The sequence below is a fragment of the Octopus sinensis genome, linkage group LG1, assembly GCF_006345805.1.
Source record: "Octopus sinensis linkage group LG1, ASM634580v1, whole genome shotgun sequence".
NCBI lineage: Eukaryota > Metazoa > Mollusca > Cephalopoda > Octopoda > Octopodidae > Octopus > Octopus sinensis.
The window spans coordinates 81688207-81712254 of NC_042997.1; the positions used below are offsets into that span (position 1 = coordinate 81688207).

At 36.4% G+C, this 24048-nt stretch overlaps 1 protein-coding gene and 1 long non-coding RNA gene across 2 annotated transcripts in view; both read left to right on the top strand.

The window, feature by feature from the left end:
• Nucleotides 1-5985, top strand: part of LOC118763080 — a 17574-nt gene extending 11589 nt beyond the window's left edge. Inside the window, exon 3 of the long non-coding RNA XR_004998833.1 lies at nt 5823-5985. This is a non-coding gene — a long non-coding RNA (uncharacterized LOC118763080). The remainder of the gene's footprint in view (nt 1-5822) is intronic.
• Nucleotides 5986-15059: 9074 nt separating this feature from the next.
• Nucleotides 15060-22099, top strand: LOC115215338 (protease inhibitors). The gene is made up of 4 exons (XM_029784510.2): nt 15060-15166; nt 18420-18560; nt 20237-20358; nt 21931-22099. Exons 1-4 carry the CDS (start codon nt 15106-15108, stop codon nt 21964-21966), a joined length of 360 nt encoding a protein of 119 aa, XP_029640370.1. The 5' UTR covers nt 15060-15105; the 3' UTR covers nt 21967-22099.
• Nucleotides 22100-24048: the final 1949 nt, after the last annotated feature.

Below are 24048 nucleotides of genomic sequence, written 5' to 3' on the forward strand. Positions count from 1 at the left end.
AACAGAAACTGTGTACTTAAAGCATTCACTGTCAGTACTCAGTGCCTTGACAAAATGCTTCATCAAGGCAAGCTTTAAATGAATGGGAAAGAAAATGATATTCTCTTGGCTGACGATCGGGTCATTCACAATCTTTGGCATGCCTGCTTTCAGAGTTTCACGGATGAAGCGTTCCTTCTTGGTCCTTCTAGGTCTCGAGTTCGACTGTCCAACACGCAGAGATAACATGAAAACTTAGTGAGACCGTTCTGTCGTCCGAGGAGAAAGTGGTGCATCAAGTTGTACTTGTGATATTTGAGTAAGTGAATGACCATTTTTATGTTGTCATGGGTTTCTTGCAAATACTCCGAGTGATTAACTGGAACTGTGCCAAAAACATTATCATTATGCCAAAGAAAATACTTGAGACTGTGCTTAAAACACAATTCAAAAACTATCTCTATTCCGTAGGGCTATCCTGGACAACGCCAAACTGTTTGAGAAGGCCTGGGATACTGTGGCAGTAAACAAATTGCTTGTCTTCTGAAAACAGGTTCACAAAAATCTGCTCTTGTATTCTGAAATGAGACTTTTGCAGAGCTTTCAATATTTTTTTCCATTTAGCCTGGAGGCTAACAATTCCGTTACTTTCTTGAAGAGTGCCAAATCACATGTTACGCCATTTAGTTCTGTTTGACTTGAATGAAGAGAGGCTGATGATTGTTTGGCGTTAGATGAGTCTTCGGAATCTCAGACCATTTCTTCAAACTTCTGATCAGATTTGCAGCTTTCACTTTCAGAGGAGGCATAACCATTAAAATCTGGAACTGGGAGTCTCTCATAATGAAGAGTAGATCGAATTTCGAGGGAATGCTTGGATAGGTTTTGTATTCCAATACTTTTAGTGTTAACCAGCCAAAAATAGTTGTCGCCAAAACATAAGGACTCCAAAAGGTAGACCTTTTCGTTTTCCTTTTGTCCAGTCACGAAGAATTTTCTCACAATTATGACACACAATATGCAGAGATCACTTCTTGTCTTAGTCATAATGGTGAACGTCAAAATAAAATTTATAGGTACATCTCACAAATTTTGTTATATTACGCTTTTGACGGACAGCTGTGTAGCAGCCACAAAATGCATTGGAATCATATATGCATTTATGTCTACTTGAAGAAATATATATATTTAGAAGAAAATATATATTTATATATTAGTTCTCTACAAATGTACCGATTTTGAAAAAAATCATATATTTCAGATTGCATAAAAACTAATGCATGCAGACAAAAACCGATTTTAAATTTGAAACAAGTGTTGCAAAGTTACTTAGAATTAGCTGAAAACTCCCATGTAATAGAAAATGAGAAAAAAAATTATTCGCTAGTGTTATTTTTCGTTTTACATTTGTCCATGGTCCACATGCATTTAATATGTCTTACGTGTAAAAATATCCCCCTGGATTCGTAGCCAACACTCGAAAACTCAGCCTTCACGTTGATTTCTATTGCTCTTGGAATTTGCATTTAGAATTTATTGGTTCACCCAATCAAATTCCCCACCATCTTAAATGAGACAGAATTTAATCTTGACAGCCATTCCATTCTATTGTCAATGACTTGTTCAACTTTGGCACAGGTATAAATTCAAGACACCTGTCGAAAAATCTTTCTCTTTGCTTCGCAACTTTCAGCGAGTTAACTGCCCCCTTTCTCTCTATCTTTGTTCTTTTTTTATTTCTTACTCTGCCACTCGCAGACAGTTAATTTATTATCAATGGTAAATTCCCACGAGTACCACATCAACTTAGTGGCAGCTTGCTACAAGAGATTCTCAAAGTTGAAAAAGACATAAGACAAAAAGATGTAAGTTGAGGTGCGACTTTAGTTAAAATAGGCTTAAAGGGGTTCTCTCCCCTCAGAGGTAAAAACGTTTAATTCGTTTTACACCAGCTATATGTGTGTGTGTGTGCGCGCGCGCGCACATGATGCAATGGGTAAATTGTTGCCATTTTATATTTTTGATTTCGCGCATGCGCATTGTTTGCTTTTGATTTTGTCGATTACACGATATAGTAGGGTTAATTGGGCGCCATCTGTGAGAAAAACAGCACCATGACGCAATTCCCACAGCCAGAAATTTGGAAAGGACATGCTGTACTGCTTGGCATTCGCGCCGGAAGCTCCATTACAAACATTTCAGAGTGTTTGTGTGTCAATCTGAGGACAGTGCAATCTGAGGACATGTACCGAGTGTGATAAAAATCAAACATCCAGTTAACATCCAGTCAACATTTAGAGTGATCACTAGTGATGGCAATGTTATGCTTCCATTCATCTTCCCACATGGCTTCAGACTGAACATGGAGGCCTACATCAACTGCCTGAAGGAGGTACTGCTTCCCTGGGTAAAGAGGTTGGCTGCTGGAAGATTCTGTGTCTGGTAACAGGACTTTGCACCATGCTACACAAGCAGGAGAACGCAATCATAGCTGTCATACAAATTCTGCGACTACATCACCCCTAACATCTGGCCACCTAACTCCCCAGACTGCAACCCCCTTGATTATTATGTGTAGGGTGCAGTTGAGCGAGAGACCAACAAAACGCCTTGTAACACCAAAGATGAACTAAAGGCAAGAATTATGGCGACACTCACCAACTTAAACACGATTTTACTTGTCTCAGTCACTAAACTGCAGCCATGCAGGGGCGTAGCCTTAAATAATTTTTAGTTGAATGAATCGACCCCAGTACTTTTTTTAAAAGCCTGGTACTTATTCTATCGATATCTTTTGCCGAACCGCTAAGTTACGAGGACGTAAACACATCTATACCAGTTGTCAAGCGGTAGTGGGGCCAGACACAAACGCATTGGTGTGTGTGCGCGCGCGCGCGCGTTTGTGTGTGTGTGTGTGTGTGTGTGTGTGTGTGTGTGTGTGTGTGTGGTGTGTGTGTGTGTGTGTGTGTGTGTGTGCGTTTCCGTCTATCAAAACCACTCACAAAGCTTTGATCGGCTTGAAGCTATTGTAGACATCACTTGTCGAAGGTGTCACGTAGAGGAACTGAACCTGGAACCATGAGGTTGGGAAGCAAGCTTCTTACCACACAGCCATGCCTGTTTGAAAAAATATTCTGAAGAATATTTCGTACAATGACGTCTATGTAAGTTCATCATAAACAAAATGTATAGATTATGGACATAATATGGTTGGAAGGGATAATGCATATATTTAGACACTGGTGCAAAGCGGGTTGTTGTTTAGTTGAAATGTCAAGTCGGCTGACGTATTATTATTGGGGAGAAACAAGGAGCGCTTCTAATATCCTACGAGAATCGTTTTCCGTATTTAAATAAAGAGAGGGAGAGAGAGGACGGAAAGAGAGGGAAGTGAGAAAGAGCGAGAAAGAAAAAGAGAGGAGAAAGCGAGAGAATGAGAAAAAGAAAGAAAGAAAGAAAAAGAAAGAAAGTAAGAAAGAAAGAATATAGCCTTTATCCAAAGTTTGAAGACCAACTACAACTATGTATGTAAAATGCGCCAGTCAGAATTCCTACTCTTTGAAAATAGAAACATGCGTAATTCAATAAGTCCTGTCGAGGTCAACAACACTTTCAAGTACCGTGATCAATGTAATCGATTAACACTGATGTACCCCAGACTTCTCCAAGCAAGAGACAGCGATTGAATTTCAAAAGTTTCTTGGTGCTAAATGCGCTTTAAGGACGGATGAGTGTGTATAAACCTCAAGACGCACAGCATTATCGGAAAGTGCAACGATTCCCAGGAATGCCAAGTAAATATACACTCATAGCTCGGTACAGCTGCAGAAAACAGTGTTACTGGGGACAGCTAGGATACTTAGGAGGGTTCTTGGCATCTAAGGTTCCTTGTTGTAGACCGATGTTAGGATTTTTCTTTTCCAACAGTCTAATCTGTTGTGTGCATATGAAATACTACTACTACTACTACTACTACTACTACTACTACTACTACTACTACTAGTAGTAGTAGTAGTAGTAGTAGTAGTAGTAGTAGTAGTAGTAGTAGTAGTAGTAGTAGTAGTAATAATAATAATAATAATAATAATAATAATAATAATAATAATAACAACAACAACAAAAAACAAAACAAAAAAGCATCATACTCAGTAACAAAACAGACAAAGAAATGTCTAAGTGAATTCCAAATACAATAAATTCCAGAATTAGACATACTGGAAACAAGCACAGAAAAAGCTAAGCGTATGAAAACCCGTACTAAAACTGCTGCCTTAGATATTCTTACTGATAAATGGCAAGAAAAACCTTTCAATGGCAAATACCCAGGGAACTAATAGTGCCGATGCTGATAAAGCCCTTACTCATCAATGGTTAGTGTCTTTTGGCCAGGCCAACATATTAAAGAACGGCGGTAGCCCAACATGATGTGTATGTAAACAACAAAATGAAACCATTAATCATGTTGTCTCCACGTGCAGTCTTATTGCGCCTACAGAGTATCTCAACAGGCATGATAGAACAGCACAATATATTCACTGGATAATTTGCAAAAACCTGGACCGGCCCCATGATAAAAACTGGTGGGAACACAAACCACCTCTAGTGCTTGAAAATGATTTCTTCTCACTCCTCTGTAACTTCACCATTCAAACTGACAAAAAGCTAGAAAAATCATGTCCCCCCATTAATATGACTGTCCCAATCGACAGAAATGTATCTGTCAAGACCTACCAAAAACTGATCAAGTATAAAGATCTTGAAATAGAAATTGGTAAAATTTGGAACCTCAAAACTAAAACAATACCTGTTGTCATAGGTGCCCTAGGAATGATAGCAAAAGGAGCTTATTCATACCTAGCTCAGATACCAGGAAACCCCAAAATGGCAGAAATTCAAAAGATAGTGTTCATGGGAACTGCCCATATCCTGCGTAATATATTGTCTATGTAATCTCAAATTTTAAAACAAACTCATAATTTCTTATGTTGTTTTAAACATTCTCTAGAATAATACCACGTGTAAAACCAAATATATGACACCCTAGGCATAACATCAATAAGAACTTTTATCTTGTTGTCTCTTGAGGTCTCTGAATGAGACTTGGAGTCAACTTGAACAAATACACAGTAAAAGTCAAACATAATAATAATAATAATAATAATAATAATAATAATAATAATAATAATAATGATAATAATAATAATAATAATAATAATAATAATAATAATAATAATAATAATAATAATAATAATAATGTAATAAGGATAATCCTTTCTACAGAAAACACAAGGCCTGAAATTTGGGTGTGGGGACGGGATTAGTCGATTATATCGACCCCGGTGTTTCACTAGTATTTGACTTATCAACCCCGAATGGATGAAAGCCAAAGTCGACCTTGGCGGAATTAGAGCTCACAACGTAGCGACGGGCAAAATACCACTAAGCATTTCATCCAGCGTGCTAACGATTTTGTCCGGTCGCTGCCTGATGCAGTACCAGGCACTGGCTCTCATGGCTTTTGATCTTAACTGATTGGAAGTGTTATAATGTATGTGTTTTGTCTTGGTATGAAATTTAGGTTACAGCAAATATTCTGCTCAATACCATAAGTTTGCTTGTCAGCTGTTTGACCTTAACCAGTTGAGCATGTCCCTTAGTGGCTGATAATATGTGCATCTCTGATCACGAGCAGAAGTAGTGGGGAGAGCATCATAACCATATGTTGAGAGATATTCTTTAAGGTTTGAATAATTAATCTCTGGGAATATGGGTATTTCATTCATCATCCTTGAATAAGCCTTATTCAGGAACCTTTTGAGCGGGATGGGCCACTTGACCTGAAGATATGAGATCCCCATGTCGTATACATATGGTTGTGATGCATGTACTTAGTGTACCCTTGTCAGACGGGCAGTCATTATGGGTATATTGGGCTTAGTATATTTGTACCCCAAGAATCACTTTGATGGCATGCACTACTCTCTTACTCAATAATGATAATAAAGATAATAACAATAATTTTGGCACAAGGCCAGTAAGATCGGGGAGAGGATAAGTCAATTACATCGACCCCAGTGTTCAACTGGTTCTTATTTTATTGACTTGAGAGGATGAAAGGCAAAGTCAACCTCGGCTGAATTTGAACTCAGAACGGTAAAGACGGACGAAATACCACTAAGCATTTTGCCAGGCCTGCTAATAATTCTGCCTGCTCGCCGCCTTAACAACAACGACAACAACAATGATAATAATAATAGTAAATTGGGGTATAAAGGTAAAAACAATGTCAATAATAAAAGGAGCATTGGGCATGATAACAAAAAACATATGAACAAAAATTTAGAAGCTATACCCGAATCTTACACACTGTCCAAAAAATAGCCCTGCTAGGAACAGCCTACTTCCTACACAAGACACGGTCAATCCAATAATACAACCTAAACAAGACAATCCACAAATGCAAGACACACTCTATACAGTATTTATCCAGTGAAATAAGCTACCACCAGCAAGCTAGAAAACCAAAGCATTACACACTCAACACACAATACAAGCAGTAACACAACAAAAGACAGCACCACACCTCAAAGAAAAAAGCTAACACAATACAGTACTGGGAAGAGTTCGCATAGTCTCAACAGCAGAAAAGAACACACAATGATGCACACACCCCAAGCAACACGGTAGTGTAGCAGGTGATGCAGTAGAAATTTGCTTCATAGCCATGTGTAGAGAGGAATTCTTTGGGGGCTGGATAATTTACCTCTGGAATCATGGGTGTTTCGGTCAACATCCTTAAACAACCCTTATTCAGAGACCTTTTGAGCGGGATGGGCTACTCGACCTGAAGAAAATTCTAACTGACCTGCAAGGTCATGTGCTGTTTATCTTGATATAAGATCACTATGTTGCGCACATATGGTTGTGATGCCTGGTGTACCCTTATCAAACGGGTAGTCATGCTGGGTATACTGGGCTTCGTATATTTTACCCCAATGTCACTTTGATGGCATGCACTGTTCTCTCATTCAATAATAATAATAATAATAATAATAATAATAATAATAAATCACAAAGATTGAACAAGCTCCTGGACGAAAACAACCTGTTTCCAGAAGAACTGAAAGGATGCCGCAAAGGCTCATATGGCTGTAAAGATCAACTAATGATCAATAAAGCCATAACTGAAGACAGCCACAGAAAGAAGAAAGGCCTCAGTATAGCCTGGATCGACTACAAAAAGGCGTTTGATAGCATCCCCCACACATGGATCCTCGAAACACTAGCCATTAACAATGTTGCACCAACAATTATAAAATACATAGGACACTCTATGAATAAATGGCAGACAGTGCTGCAGCTCCAAACAAAAGAGGGACTCATGAAAACCAAAGCCATCCCCATTAGAAGAGGAATATTCCAGGGAGACACGCTCTCTCCACTCCTTTTCTGCTTGGCACTGTCACCTCTATCGGATATGCTAAACAGAACTGGATGCGGATATAACTGTTACGGCAAAACGATCAGCCACCTTTTATATATGGATGACCTAAAACTATACGCCATAAATGACAAACAGCTGGAAACACTACTAAAGACAGTTCATGGATTTACCAAAGAAATGGATATGAAATTTGGATTAGAAAAATGCGCCAAAGTAATCCTGAAAAGAGGAAAACTAGTTAAGAGTAGCAACATCACACTAGATAAAACCAATGAAATAAAAGAATTAGACCAAAGCCAAACTTACAAATACTTAGGAATCCATGAACTAGATAAGACACAACACACACAAATGAAAGAGAAAATAAAAAAGAATATTACAGACGAGTTAGATCAATACTGAAAACAGAGCTCAATGCTAAAAACAAGATAATAGGTATCAACACTTTAGCCGTCCCAGTTATAAGTTACAGCTACAATATCCTTAACTGGACACTAAATGAACTGACCAAAATATAGATAGGAAAACAAGAAAAATAATGACAGGATCTAGGATGCATCACCCAAAATCTGATACAACGTATAGAAGGTGGTAGAGGCTTTATACAGCTGGAAAACTATTATAAAATAACCACCATAGGACAGCAACGAACCATGATAAAACGATGGCAAGAAAAGCCCCTTCATGGTAAATGCTGGACTAAACTAAATGCAAAAGAAATAGACAAAGAAAAATCCCAGCAATGGTTGAGAAGCTCAGGACTCAAAGCAGAGACAGAAGGATTTTTAATTGCAGCACAAGACCAAAGCCTCCCCACCAGAAATTACCAAAAACATGTAATGAAAAGAAATATAACAAGTAACTGCAGAATATGTGGAGATGGACAAGAGACAATAAATCATATTATCTCTGGCTGCCCAGTCCTGGCTAAGAAGGAATATATTCACAGACACGACAGAGTTGGGACCTATATACACTGGAAGCTATGCCAACATTATGAAATAACAACAGAAAAAACGAGAAAGCAACCATACTCTGGGATATGCCGATACACACAGATAGAGAAATTAAGGCCAACAGACCAGATATAGTTGTCAGAGATCATGAAGAAAAAAATGCTTTCTAATTGATGTATCAATACCAGCAGATGACAATGTGTCTCTATAAGAAATGGAGAAACTTTCAAAATACAAAGACCTGGAAACAGAGGTAACCAGAATGTGGAATCTAGAAACAGAAACAATTCCTATCATAATAGGTGCATTAGGCATGATAAAAAAATATTCAGACAAATACATAACAAAAACACTAGGACTTACAAATATATATAACATACAGAAAATTGCACAACTAGGCACTGCACACATCCTACGCAGAACTCTTTCCATACAATAACCACCAGAGCATCACAACAAATCACAGCACATACTCAAGGCACACAGAGCTGCGCTCGGTAGTGAAGTGAAAGTACGTTATAAAAATAAAACTACTGAATAATAATAATAATAATAATAATAATAATAATGATGATGATGATGATGATGATGATGATACGATGATGAATGATGATGACGATGAAGATATAAGATGGATTGTCTCATTGAAGACGACGTATGAGTGTTCAATGTTTGCTGAACGACCTGCACAAATAACTTGTTTATAGCGGTCCCTCCATCAAGTCGACATTGCCTGGACAGGTGCACGAGTGCACCACACATCAGATGTCGAAATGATTGCAGAGCAACGTGAAATAGAGTGTTTTGCTCGAGAACAAAACACTCCGTTCGGTCCGGGAATGGAATCCATGATCTAGCGCAACACCCTAACCACTTGGCCACACAATAATAATTATTTCTGACTTAGGTTGAAGGACAGCGACTTTAATACTTGACTGGAAAATCAAGATAAATCAGATAAATAAATTAAGAAAAGAACAAAGCATTTAAATGTCGTAGATTAATTATTGAGAGGTGAGAGACCTAGTAGAAATCATGTGAAAGAAACTAAAAGGACATTTAAAAAGCGAACTCCAGTTCGTCACTTAATGCCACTCGTCAAACAGACTTTGATTTTAGGTTTACTATCGCCATTTGTGATACTACGAAAAAATATTGATAAAATGTTTTTTGAAAGGGAGGTTAAGAATAAAGAGAAAGGAAAGGAAGAAAAAAGATCAAGATAAGAAGTAACACTGTCCTTATGTTTTGGAATAGAGGTGAGCAACTCAGAGAAGCTGCTTTATAACATTCTCATTCGGTGCTGAAAGCCATTTAATCGATTGAGTAAATGGATTTAAGTAGTAGCTATTCAAAAATAATGAAGAATTAATTTTGACAGATACAGTTTTATATAAACAGGCAAGCAAGAATTGAAAGCTGTGTACAAAATAATAATAATAATAATAAGTACGATATGAGTAAACTTATAGCAATTTATCAACCTCTCCATAAACATCTTGGTTGTTCATAATACTGAATCGAAAATCCAAAACCCTTCAGAAATCGAATGTATTTCGATGAAGCGGTATCGCTGTGCTTTTTTTTACTATTATTAGCTACTCATTTGCTCACTGCCTATCTATTTTATATTACCTGCTCGGACAATATATCTCAACAAAAAGGCTGAATGATAGTAGGTGGAATTGTTTTAACCGTATGTCTGCAGAATCTGAACAACAATAACAACTAAAACAACAAACTGAGAGGCTGTCTTGTATCGTGTCATCGGTGCTTAGCTGTGTTCAGATCAAAAATGCTTATCTCTCAGTGGTCTACCTGACCATCCAATTGTGGAAGTGGTCGCTGTACAAAGTGATCTGATTTCAACACTTCTTCCATAGAAAAGTTATTTGCGGGAATCTGAAGCCCTCGTCCGAGGGAAAATGCTAGTTATCTAATCAATACAACAAAAACGAGAATTATGTTCTACGCAGCTCAGAGCAAGTTTTAAAAAAAAATCGGGAATATTTCAAGTTTAACTTATTCAGATATTTTTTAAAGTTCTTCAGGAGTTTTACGTTTAAGATTGTTGATACACAATTGTTTAAACTCAACTACGACAATGATTACCACCATCTCAAGAAATCCCGTTTTGGAATTTTTATAGGTTTATTCTACTTTGATGACTATGTGGCTTCTTTCTCTCTTCAAGCTCATGCAGGAGTCAGGGATTGAAATCGACTTTACATAATGGAGCACACCACTGTTTGTATTGTTTTACTACACTTTCTCACGTTGATGACGATTATGATGATGATGATGATGACGACGACGACGACTTGATAACAAAGTTACATTGTGGCTACATTGGGGGATGTGTAGGCTGGACAGGCTAAAGAGCAGCGAAAGGTGATATGAACACCACCCGTTTCCAGTCGCAGAGAATGATCAAGTGAAACTCATACGGGATACGACAATTTAAACACATAAGAAGCTGCAACACACACGCAGACATACACGCGCACACATGCTGCAACACACACGCAGACATACACGCACACTCATGCATACATGCACGTACACAAATGCATGCATACACGTACACACATGCATATACATACGCACACACATGCATACAAACACACACACGCAAATACACAGAATTTTTCTCGTTCAAAGTAAGTTAAAAACCAAAGATGATGATAATGTTCCGCTTGAACTTAAATTATAAGGCAGAAAGCTCGATCCAAAGGAACATCTAGAACAGTGTTTCACAATATTCTGTTCGTCCAACACTTCTTTAATGACAAGTTGAATAGGACAACACTTTTCCTTATATCTTCAGTAGTCGTTTCTTATACATTTTTTATTATAGTGGAAATTGCAAATGGAAAAAAAATAATTATAAAATAAAGAAAAAGAAAAAAAAAATGATTAAAAAAAACTTATAATCATTTAGCAACAGACTAGATGAAAATATTCACATGGTTAACAACAAATATGCTGTACACGAAATGGAGACCAACAAAATGAGTGACTTGTTATTTTCACCAGTTTTTCGATGTTTGGTTTAGAATTTGTTAGTGCCAATCTTATCCCATGAACAAGACGTGTACGTGCTCTTATTTTTTGTATGTTGTGGGGAAATAGAATTATTGAAGCGCTAACTTTGCAAGTTGAAGGTATGAAGCTAGAAGTTTTAATCAGAAGTCAATTGAGGAAAGAGATCAGAGAAAAAATTTCTTGTCTTTGTTATTTTGTAGTTCTTGGCAACTCTGCTTTAAGGTTTTCAATTCCATCCATGACCAATGAGAAAGTGTTGCTGAATTCAGGCGTCAACAGTTTCCTTCAACATATACTTCTACTTATTGACAGATTTCAGAAGCTCTGACAATATCTTCTTTCAACGATGGATCGATTATTCTCCAACCTTTTCTACAACCAGGAAAAATAAAGAGAAATTTTAAGTGTGCTAGATCGGTTCTTTCAAAGTGAAATCTTTTTCTTAAATATTTCAACCTTATCATATTGCAACCCGTTTACTTCGAATCCCTACTTTGAGAGGTTCAGTTCATTCAAATGATTATTAGATACGTCTGACAAGCAGCCAAAGTAAATTCATGGCTCTCAAACTTTTCTACTGAAGTGTTTCCATGTTCTCGAATGAAAACGGCAATTTCTTTTAGACGTGATAGTCAGTCGTAGTTTGCTGGTCAGTGTTGGACTCATGGTCTTAACTTCACGTTGTTCTAGTCAACTCAGCAGATAATTAGTTACATCTGTTGCATACTCTCAGTTCCAAATCTTAGAAAGGCAAGATGTCAATGGCCCTTGATGACTACAGTAGACTGGGTGATGATCAAGTATTGTAGTTTTTAACAGTCTTTCTCCCAATCAAAATATCTCAAAATCATTTTGTATGCAACGCTGATAATAATTTTGTTATTTCCACATCCATACGCGTCATGTCCCAGTCTTTCTCTCATATTGGAAACAAAAGAACAAATTGCAATGGATCATAATTCTAATCCAGTTAGCTAATTTGCTCGAACCCCTGATCGTCTCTCCTGTATCTCCCTCTACGTTTGTTCTACATAGAATGATCCTAGGATTGAAAATCTGACCTTCATTTGGTTCTTGAACATCTAGCATTGTGATCTGATGTAAGAGCATTTGGGCTGCTATTTCTAGCAGGTAAGGCGATCGCAGGAGGTTGCAAACGGTTTACAAGAGTTACCTCCCTTAGATATACTTAGAAACGTGATATTCTGTATTAGAAGGCTGGCCGAAACATTTTGAATTTAATACCAAAACTTTGTGACAGTTATCTCCGTTACCTACAATAATACAATTAACAAGAGTCAAGGATAATCACTCAAACTTGTTGGACTTCACCTCATGCAGCAGTGCTTTTCCCATGGTCAGCTTTATGCTGGTTGTTCCAGAGTTGGAAATGGCAACAATCTGTTCGTACTAACACCAAATGGTAAAACCATGAATGTTGTTCGTCCTGCTGCTTTACAGGGATCTCCAAATGTCACAATGATACAAAATTATCCAAATGTGAAACTCTGTGATAAAAATCTGAAATGGTAGGATACCAATAAATGTTTGCATTTGACGGATATTTGTCCTCATCTTGTGTCTTGGGGAAATTTCGAATCTGGGTTCTCATTCCTAAGGTATTTTTCGATGTTGTTATAGAACTGTACCAATAAATGTTTTATTATTATTGCTCTCTTCAGATTTAGGCCGAAGGCCCAATTAACCCTCTTCAGGAGCTAGCTTTAAAATCGGCTTAAAAGTGCGGCTTTTAAGCTAGTGTTTACATAAAACAATGTTACAATGTACACAACTATTTTACCATGTTCCATTTAGAATAGTATAGTAATTTTTCGTAGAAATGAATCAACGATAAAAAAAAGATGTTGCATTTCTCAGTTGTTAAGTGAGATGATGCATGTTAAGTAGCAACAGCTTCTTTCCATTGAAACATAGAATAATGTACAATCAACAGCAAGGTTGAACGTCTGTATCAGAGAAGTAAACTTGAGCAAAGGACGTATGTGTGATCTCAGGCAGACAATGATCCAGTTGACAGAGGGTGTTACATCCCTTTGGACCTGCCATTCGTAAATTATAAACTGTCCTTACTTACTTGAGCAGTATTACTGTAGATACTTCGATTTCTTCCTGATATCTAATAACAAATAAGTGGAATAGGTCATCGACGATTTGGTGTTACCCAGTTTGGTGTATCGTGTTACCCAGTGCCAACTCAGATTGAACGAGCAAAGCTATGGTAAAAGTGCAAGTTGTGACCAACCTGTCTTTTTCTTCAGGTATAATGTATCTAGAGACACGCCAACCAACGTGATCCCCACTTTGTTAAGACAATAGGGTAGCATTAATGGTAGATTGCTAGCAGGCCAAATGACTTTTCTTCTTGATGTTTAGCTCAAGGCCAGCCTTAACAGAAAGTATTCCAGCAATCACCGTCTCTTATTTTCCCAGGCACAATGTACTTTGGATTGTATTATCCCATGTCTTCTATTTTTAATATGGCAGACATCTTGCCGTATTAGAAATATGAGATGATCAGCGACAGGCAACAATTCAGTTAACAAAAGCTAAAACATCACTTTGAAGCCCCAAATCTTTAGTTTTTAACTATGTCCCTATTGATTAGGGCAATAAATAAGTGGAAAGGGCCATCGAGGACTTGGTGTCATACAAAGGACTTGAGTTGGGGATTTAGTTGCTATTTCTAGCAAGCTGAGCGATCGCATGGACATTTCTCCTTTGGCCTGTTACTGTGGTTGTTGGCAATGGTGATAGCGGTGGTGGCGATGGTGGTGGTGGCCGTTGTTGTCGTAAATTGACGGCGTGGGTGTAAGAACTAATTCAAGCAATTTTAAAGAAGCAAAATTATCTCTACCTTAATTGATGACACCCTATCTGATGCATTTAGCTTTTGTGTACATTTGCAAGGACAAACATTAACAACATGACACCGTCACAATTGTCGTCATCTCTCTCTCTCTCTCTCTCTCTCTCTCTCTATATATATATATATTATATATATATATATATATAATATATATATATATATATATATATATATATATATACATATATACATACATACACATATACATGTAAGTATATACACGTATATATGTGTGTATATATATATACATACATATATATCACCTAGAGTCCTCACTAAAAAATTCCTATGGTATATTAAATAGTAAACGTTGGCCTATTTACTGAATGCATTTCCAATTTCTAGTTTAGTTGATTAAACCCCCACCTTTTTCTTTGATAAATTACTTGCCTCTCTCTTTGTCAACTTATTAACCAATCATCTACTTTTCTATACTTTCTGTTACTTCCCTCAAAATTCTTCCTCTAACTTCTCGAGATAATTGCCACGAGATAAACATCCAAAAGCAAACGAAAGGAGCTGAGTCAAAATAAAGCAACCATAAACAAAATAAAATGATACAAGTAAGTATAAAAATTCAAAATAAAGTATTTTTTAAAAACGTGTTTGGTTTTGGTGTGGCTAAGTTAGTATTAAACATGTATCGAATAAAACTAACAAATACAAAAATAACATGTGACCCTAGAAGATATTCTAAACAATACCAGAAGATATAAAAGTAGCCCTGCTTTTCTTATTTTTACAACAGACATCGGTATTTCAAACGCACGAGTTAGTTTTCCGATCCTGCAAAAATGAAATCGTTTATCTTCGTCGGCATCCTCACAGTTCTGACTGCCGTTCTTTCGGCACCATGTAAGTTAAACTCTTTTAGCTTATATTTCATTTCTCTATTTAACCATCAATGTTGTATTTTTTGAATCATTTCAAATCTTATTTTAGGTGAGTCAGTAATTAAATAGGCACAAGTTATTTTGAAGGGAAGAGTCCAGACGATACCATAAACCCCAGTGTCTAACTGGGACTTTATTTTTTACAACTTCGTGAAGACGAAAGGCAAAGATGATAAGATTTGAACTCAGAACAAAGAGCCGGAAAATATACGGAAAAGTGTATCTACATATATATATTTACATAATACATGCATGCATACATGCATACATACATACATACATACATACATACATACATACATACACACATACACACATACATACATACATACATACATACATACATACATACATACATACATACACACACATACATACAAACATACATGATGGCCGATGACTCGTTAAAAGAGCATGACCATGGTTGACTATATAAGATGTATTATAGCATCACATTTTGTGAGAACGTCAATGGCTCTTGAATCCCGTAGTTGTTTACAGAACTTATTTCAAGTCAACATTCATACGAGTTCTTCCGACTTCTTAGACGTTTTGGATAATTCAAAATGATTTTCTTTATGCATTCTAATGTGTCTAGATAAATCCGAGCGATTTATATACGTTTTCTTGCAAACAATACATGAAATGTGAGCATCATCAGGAAGTCGTTGTTGTTTATAACAGGTCTTTCTGTGTGGCTTCTCTGGTGACTCACCTGGCCTGCACGAGACATATGTGGTAAGAGACTTCACAGACTATGTGAGGAACTGCAGGGTCAACGGAATTGTCTTTTCGTGCTGATCACTTTCTGCGTAACCACTCGTTTGCATTTCGTTGGAACGTGCTCACTCTGTATAAGACGCTTTGCTTCCAGGTTTTCCTGTCACGTGATATGTCTTCTCACACCTGTTTTAAAATCTCCAAGAATCCAAGTCCTTGCTTTCTTGGCTTATATTGTGGTCAAATGTCTTCCGACAGTTCGTCACACAACATTTGTTTGATAATTCTGTTGTCATCAAAATCAAGACGTACAAACGCACATTTGCATACATACATACATACATACATACATACATACATACATACATACATACATACATACATACATACATACATACATACATACATACATACATATGTGTATAGAGGCAAGTATGCGGATAAGCAAATTAAATATATCAAATATAATAATTTCGGCATGACATACAAATATGTATATATGTATATATGCAAAATGAGAGAAAGCAAAAAGAGGACACTTTCAGACGATGAATATTTAAGTATAATTATAAAGACATTTATATTAATAGATCTAACTTAGACTACAAGCGACAGAGAAAATCAAAGCGGAGGAAGAATGGTGTTGTAAGTCCAACAGCTGTTACTAGGTGCTCGGAGATTCCTTATAATGACCCCCACCTTTGAGCTCTGCATTAGGATCTTAGATGTAAGATATTTTTTACCTTAATGAGAGCGGCTCGATTGCTTCCATTACGGCCGCATGTTGTGATGAACTACATCCACCAACAACTTCTCTTGTTAATAAATCCTTGGGGTGTCTTCTGAAGAAACAAAATGCCTTTTGTTGAACTCCCTTTTTGATGAAATTCCCACACATACACACGCGCACACAATTTAATAAACACATGAACTAAGAGAAATAATGCAGAGTGGCTGGTGGCATATATTCATACAACAAATATGCTACATAAATTCTTGATTTATTGAAATTATCTTCGCTTCCAGTGAAGGTAAAACAATTGCCTGGTGGCAGTTGGGACCAATACCAAAGCATCTGTTGTCAAGTGATGGCGGGGGAGCAAACACAAACACGCACACACACACACACACACACATATATATATATATATTCATACGAAGGGCTTCTTTCAATTTCCATCTACAAAATCTACTCACAAGGCTTTGGTCGGCCCGAGGCTATAGCAGAAGACACTTGCCCAAGGTGTGACGCAGTGGGACTGTACCCGGAACCATGTGGTTGAGAAGCAAGCTTCTAACTACACAGCCACGCCTGCGTCTAGACATATACGTAAAATATTAAAACGTACAAGAAACTTTGCATAATTTAAACGAATATTCCTACATACATACATACATGCATACATACATACATACATACATACATACATACATACATACATACATACATACACACACACACACATGCACACGTACATGTGTTCGTGTGAGTGTGTGTGTGTGCGCGTGCGTGTGTTTGTGTGTGTATGTGTACAACGTTACTTCTCGTGATAGTTAAATGTATGTTAACACCTCCATGTTGCATACTTGGCGAAGTTGTTATGAGCACAAATTATTTAATCGGAGGACATAACATATATACCATTAAAAATAGCATTAAGTACCATCCAGTTACCTACACCTCCTTGGCGATGGGCCCGGAAATGTGTATATATATGATAAACATTGACGGTTTGTGTATACATACTATGGAACTGCAACACCCTCTATTTCCACTCGATATTCAATATAACGAGTCCTTTTGCTTTGATTCTTTGTTTATACTTGTACATTATATAATCCTTAAGCTTAATGTCAGTAGCCATCCCTTAGTTTATGAAAAAATTACAAAAATCCTTATATAGAACTGTACGCTTCACAGTTCCAGTGACGCGGTGTCTGGCTGCTATTTGCATGCTCACATGTCCGAGATAGGAGGCTGCACTTTAGGGAGAGAGAGCACTGTCATTCACACAGTGCTGACTCTGGTATACTGGTGAAAGGTAGTGTTTTTTGTTGACTCCACTTGTGTTCTGCTTAAAAACGTGTTTATATTCTTGAATGTGATAAGGTGTAGAATTAGATTATTATCCTGTTGCTGCCAGGATTTTAAAAATAGGGCAGATTTCCCCACCCTCATATTTTGATGTAGGAGGGATTTTTGAAAAACAAGGGGGAATTAACGGCGCTGTTCAGTGAACAATTAAACACACTACTCGGCAGTGGCTAAAACGCGAACCGATCAAGTTTATGAATAAATTTTCTTTTTATATGTTTGTTTCCTTTTACACAATATTAAAACAACGGCTAAAAATTTTCTGTTGCTGCACCCCTACTAATTTTATCTACGAGCCGCCACTGATGATGAAGGAGAATGAGGCGAATGCGTGTTTATGTGCAGTGGTTTATATGCCGTAAAAACTTGATAAAACAACTTATTTGCGTTCAATTTTTAGCAACGCAAGGTGAACACTGCAATTATAATGGACAGATACATCAAGTCAACACAAGCTTCCCGTCCTCTGATGGCTGCAACACGTGTTTTTGTCAAGGTCAAGATGTGGTTGCCTGTACACTGATTGGCTGTGTTAGCATTGGTATGTAATCTTATGTCTTTATCATATACTTCATGCTGTATAAATCATTTGTTGGGTAATGTAGTCCTAGATACATTATGTAATAAAATAATCAGCTATGAATGCTGTTACAGCATATCAATCTTCACCACGAGTGGGACAAACAAGAGCAAGACCTGGCGTTAACAGGGAAGATGTATACATAGAGGGAGAGAGAGTTAAAGGTGATGAGTTCACCCAAGATTGACATAATAGTATTACAGGCCCCTGGGCAAATCGATGCACTGGGCACTATTGTGTTTATTGATAACAAGATGGAATTATGTAAGCACGTGCTAAAACTCCTCATAACTTTTTCTAGTTTTACGAATTTTTCCAAATTTTTTTCGATTATGTCTTATGAATAATGAATTGATACGATTATGCAAAAAAAAAAGTTCTTTTTTTAAAATCCTCCCCAACCTCCAATTTTTTTCTTTTTTGCCATTCGTGTCTTTAAAATATGGACAATCTGAATCTACCATTCGTTTCTCTTTATAATTTCCAACTAATTTTTTTAAGTACTTCAAAATCAAAATTGCGTAAATATGTGTGCCAGAAACGGTAGTTAAAAATTAAGGAAATAGATTTTTGGGAGATCCCTTATTATGACTGACTTTTATTCCATTATTCTACTATCTTCTGAAACTTATATATATATATATATATATATATATATATATATATATACATGTATAAATGCATACAGAAACATATATAAATATACACATACACACATTTTATAGAGTTAGTTTATATACATCCTGCATAAACGTATCAATTCCATTATGCAGAAGACAGAATCGAAAAAAATTTGTAAAAATTCGTAAAAATAAAAGAAGTTATTAGAGGTTTTAGCACATACTTACATCATAATTCCGCCGATAGCAAATAACATACATAGAACAGAATTAGGCCCCTCGGCCCATGTTGCCCTTGGGCAACTGTCCAGTATATTCACACCTTAAGACGGCACTACGCTCACCAAAACGGTTGCTTGCTTTTACGCAAACAACGTCCTTTACCTAAATTTACTACTATGATACAGATGCTAATAATCTTACGGAGTCTGGTATAAGAGTTCAATAGCTTCTTGAACATTTACCAACCATGGATTGCGTTACTATAACACACATTTCAATTTCTTCATAAGAAATTGAAATTGTGATACTCCAATTGTATCAGAATTTGTATTTGTTGCGCCTGGGTCCGGAGAAAATAGCCGCAGATATCGTGCATTGTTTTACGTATGCGTAATGAAAAATTTTCATTAAATTACCCAACTGGATCAGGATCTCGATCTCTTGCCCTTATTTTACTAGCTTCGAAAGGACGAACCAGTCGACGCCAAAACTGACAACATAAAGGGTGTCGTCTCAATATTTAGATATCTAGTAACTTTAAAGTAGAAACTTCGTAAGCATCTACTGACAACGATACATATTTAGAGAGGTTTGACGAATATCGAATCATATGTAAATAAAGAATCTCTTGATTGGCAATTATCCTCTTTGACTTCCCAATAAGTTTTTTGGCGTATTTTGTGAATGAGAACAGTAGTTTAGTTTTGAACCAGACCCGTGAAGAGTTTACCATCTAAACTTCATGCCAGAATAATAACAAAAAAGGCAAAAAAATCAATTTTCTTTCTTTTTCAGAAATTTGCCACTACAACGATCAGGTGTACAATGTTAATACTTCATTCCCTTCTGATGATAATTGTAATACGTGCTATTGCCAAGCACCAGAAACGGTGGTATGTACTTATAAAGCCTGCGTGGTAAGTAGCGTACATATACACAAAGAAATGTATGTTCTTGTATTTCTCTATCTTACCTTTGCATCTGAAAGGTCTAGAGACAAACATTTTCCTCTCTGGTCAATCTCTCATCAACTTCTTCAAGTATCACTTGAAGAAGAAGGTGAGAGTAGAGTGGGAAGTTTTGTCTAGTGAATGTTTAAAAAAAAAGATGGGTGAATGTAGCAAGGACGGCACGTGTGAATGACGGAGCCAGCTTGAACATAATCCTATGAACCAAAAAAAAAAGGAAAAAAGAGAGTCACTTACTGTAATGTGTTTTTTGCATGACATTATTGCCCAAGGTTACCGTGGTCTTTTCCGTAGGCTTGTTTCTCCTTTTTACATTATGACATTTCTGCGATACACACTCCCTATTGATCGGCCACTCGGGTGGGCGCCTTGTACGTTGTGATCTTCTTAAACTGGAAACCTCATTTTCTTTCTCTTTTCCACAATCATCATCCGACGAAGCGACAATCCTATGAACATCCAAAACATGATGCAGAATCCCATCCACAGAAATGTTGTTTTTGGAATTGACAGCCGTCACTATTCTTCTGTTCCACTGAGTTGTGCAGTGTGCCTGGTTTGACCCAGACTTCATCTCCCACCTCCACAATGCCAGGCCCTCTCTCTTCTACAGGGCATCTCGATGGTTTACTCAGATACCGCCATTCATATTTGAATATTGGTCTATGTGGCACGGGGTATTCTTGGAGCAGGGCCCGCTGGACGAATTGCTGATGGACAACAGCACAGCATTTTGTTCGGAGGCACTGAAGGTGATGCTTGGCAGGTGGAAAGTGCACTGCTTTTTTAGAGCAGCATACATGCCAAGTGGAAATGGGTTTGTGGAGAGATATCATCGAACGATCAAGCCATGACACAGAGGGGACACGTCTCGTCGCTGAAAGCGGTGTTCTGGTACAACATGTCACCCCGATCAGGACAAAAAAGTTGAAAATTTACAAAGAGCCTTGACTTTTGTTTTAATAAAAAAGATCAACTCTGGTTACAGTGGTTCTCTGTGGAATAGTGCTAAAGTTTTACAATTTTCAGATATTCATCTACTGTTTGGGAACAGGAGAAACTAAGCTAATACACTTGTCCAAATTGAATTATTATTAATTTTCATCTTGGTGTTTTGTCTAAATTTCTCTTCTCTCTAGAGTTTATCAAACAGCTCTGATAAATATTCTTTCAGTTTCCCCTCTATCAAATCCATTCACAAGGCTTTGATTGGTCTGAAACTTAAGTAGAAGACACCTGCCTAAGGTGCCACACAGTGGGACTGAACCCAGAACCATGTGTTTGGGAAGCAAGCTTCTTCCCACACAGCCGTGCCTGCACCTAAAAAAATCTCGTAGCAGGCTTTCGATGCCAAAACCTGGGGGAATATATTTTTCTCTTTGTTGTCACTTCATCACTTGTTTCCATAGAATCCAAAAATTTGACTTCTTTAATGATGCTCTTCCACTAATTTGTTACTTTTCCTTTTTAACTATAGCAATTCTATGTATTTAAACTAAATCTGTTATTTTTGTCTTTCAGCCTGCCAATTTCTTCCCATCAACAAATGGAAATTGAGAAAAATGAAATGATAAAGTGCTTGCACATTAATTTGCAAAAGAAACAAACAGCTTGAATAACTACATTATAATTAAACAATGACAAATTTGTTTTAATTCATTAGATAATTAAATTTGATTATATCAGCATATATTGCTTTGTTGTTTTTCTTTTTGTTTCATATTTGTTTAATGTTACTTTAAGAGAGATTAAAAACTTATATAGCCAACAGGTTTCATATTTACAGGATAAGAAAATATGGTGTTTATGCTTTCTTAAGAGTACTACAAAAGTGAATTTGACAATAACTGTAGCATAGGTCCATGAGTTTTAAAATGGTAAGCTTAAATTTACCTAGTTTTTAAAAACAAGCATCAGTGCAACTATGAATGCTATTTGAGATGGGCCAGTATTGTGTCCAAGAAGAGATTTATCTCACATTAGGAAACCAATACTAAATATCATTCCTTCAAAATATCAAGACAAATATTTACAGGAGCATATATAGCAGAAAGAAATAGAATGTACTTCTATTTTGTGATTGACACCTTAGGCATTCACAATATATTTTATGGATCTAAGCACTGGCTGTATTGATCTTTCAGGAATTTGTAAGATCAATAATTCTTGAAAGGAAAAAAAATGTGCTTTTCTTTTTCATACTAAACCGAGATGTTTATTGCACTTAATGCAAGAAATCACTGGTATTTTAAACATAACTATAATATAAAACAAGATCATATTCCAAACCTGTAGGTCAAATAAACATTCAAAGTGAGAAGACAGATTTTTAACCAGAAGTTATAAGAATTTATTTTTTTCCCTCAATAACATTTGCTAGCAAATACTAAAATTTTACTGATTAAGTATATTAACCTTCTAATAAGGACTGTGACCTCACTTGAAAACTACTTCAATAACTTACACAATATTTCTACTTCACTAATAGAAATCACTCATTGCCTTTGCAAAATACAGAAGCATCAATTTCACTCCTCCTCCTCTTGAGATCTCATAGCAATGTAAGAAATTGTTACTTTATAACAGTTTTTAGTACAGTGCTTCCCCTAATGAGAGTGGAGACACTTTAAGAATTATAAAGGACACAAACAAAATTGAGATGGTTTAAAACTTAAAATTTTTCCAACACCATGGCAAAAAAACAAACAAAAATTTGTGGATAATTACTCTATTTTGTGTACCCATAAATAAAGAGGGGAACCCAAAAATTATTCACTAATATTTCAGTGGGCCTGGTATTTGTCAGTTTAAAACCCATGGTATTGATATAAAATACAGTGATATAAGAATATATTAAGTATTGGATAAGTAAACAGTGTGTATCAGTGTGTCACTTAACAGCTGACTTTTTTCCATTGTTGACACTTCGCTTAATGGATATACCTTCAGTTTTATATTTATGGTTGACCTTTGGTGATTTAGCATATTTTGTAGGCACTTGATTCGATGGCTTTGTTGAGATATCAGAACTTGCCTGGAAAATTAAAAAAAGAAAAGAAAAGAAGAAAAACACAAAATAGAAATGGGGGAAAACAAACCCACTATAAATGATTACAAAATTCAGAGAGCTTCATTAAAAAATAATCTATGAGAAATCTGAAGATTATGAAATATGAAATCTATTAATTTTTTATAATAGATATTCGAAGTAGGGTAAAACATGAATTTAAGTTGTATTTCTATTCTTTGTTGATTGGCACCTTTTCTGCAACTAATTCTGTAACAGCACTTATTCCAAGAATTCACACAAAAAGCTGAATTTGTAGAACAATTCAACCCACAGAATGTAATTATTTCTACTTTAAGAATATTGAAACGCATATTTCATTGTTATTCTTTTTCATGAATTATAATATAAAATGCATACTGAGTAGAAAAGCATACTTAACTGATGGCTGGTTGAGGAAAGATGGAGCAGAGATAAGGCCAAGAAATTTAGATACAACTGCATTTCTTAGGGATACCATCCACATAAAAATCAACAATCAAGTTCCTACCATCATACTTAATGTAGTGAGGCAAAAAATAAAATTAATTGATTGTACACGTGGTAAAGAAAACATTAATTCAATGACTAAT

Coding starts and splice junctions, on each gene's coding strand:
- LOC115215338 (XM_029784510.2), top strand. CDS start 15,106: ATGAAATCGTTTATCTTCGTCGGCATCCTCACAGTTCTGACTGCCGTT. Junction 15,167..18,419: donor TGCCGTTCTTTCGGCACCAT/GTAAGTTAAACT, acceptor TTCAATTTTTAG/CAACGCAAGGTGAACACTGC. Junction 18,561..20,236: donor GATTGGCTGTGTTAGCATTG/GTATGTAATCTT, acceptor TTTCTTTTTCAG/AAATTTGCCACTACAACGAT.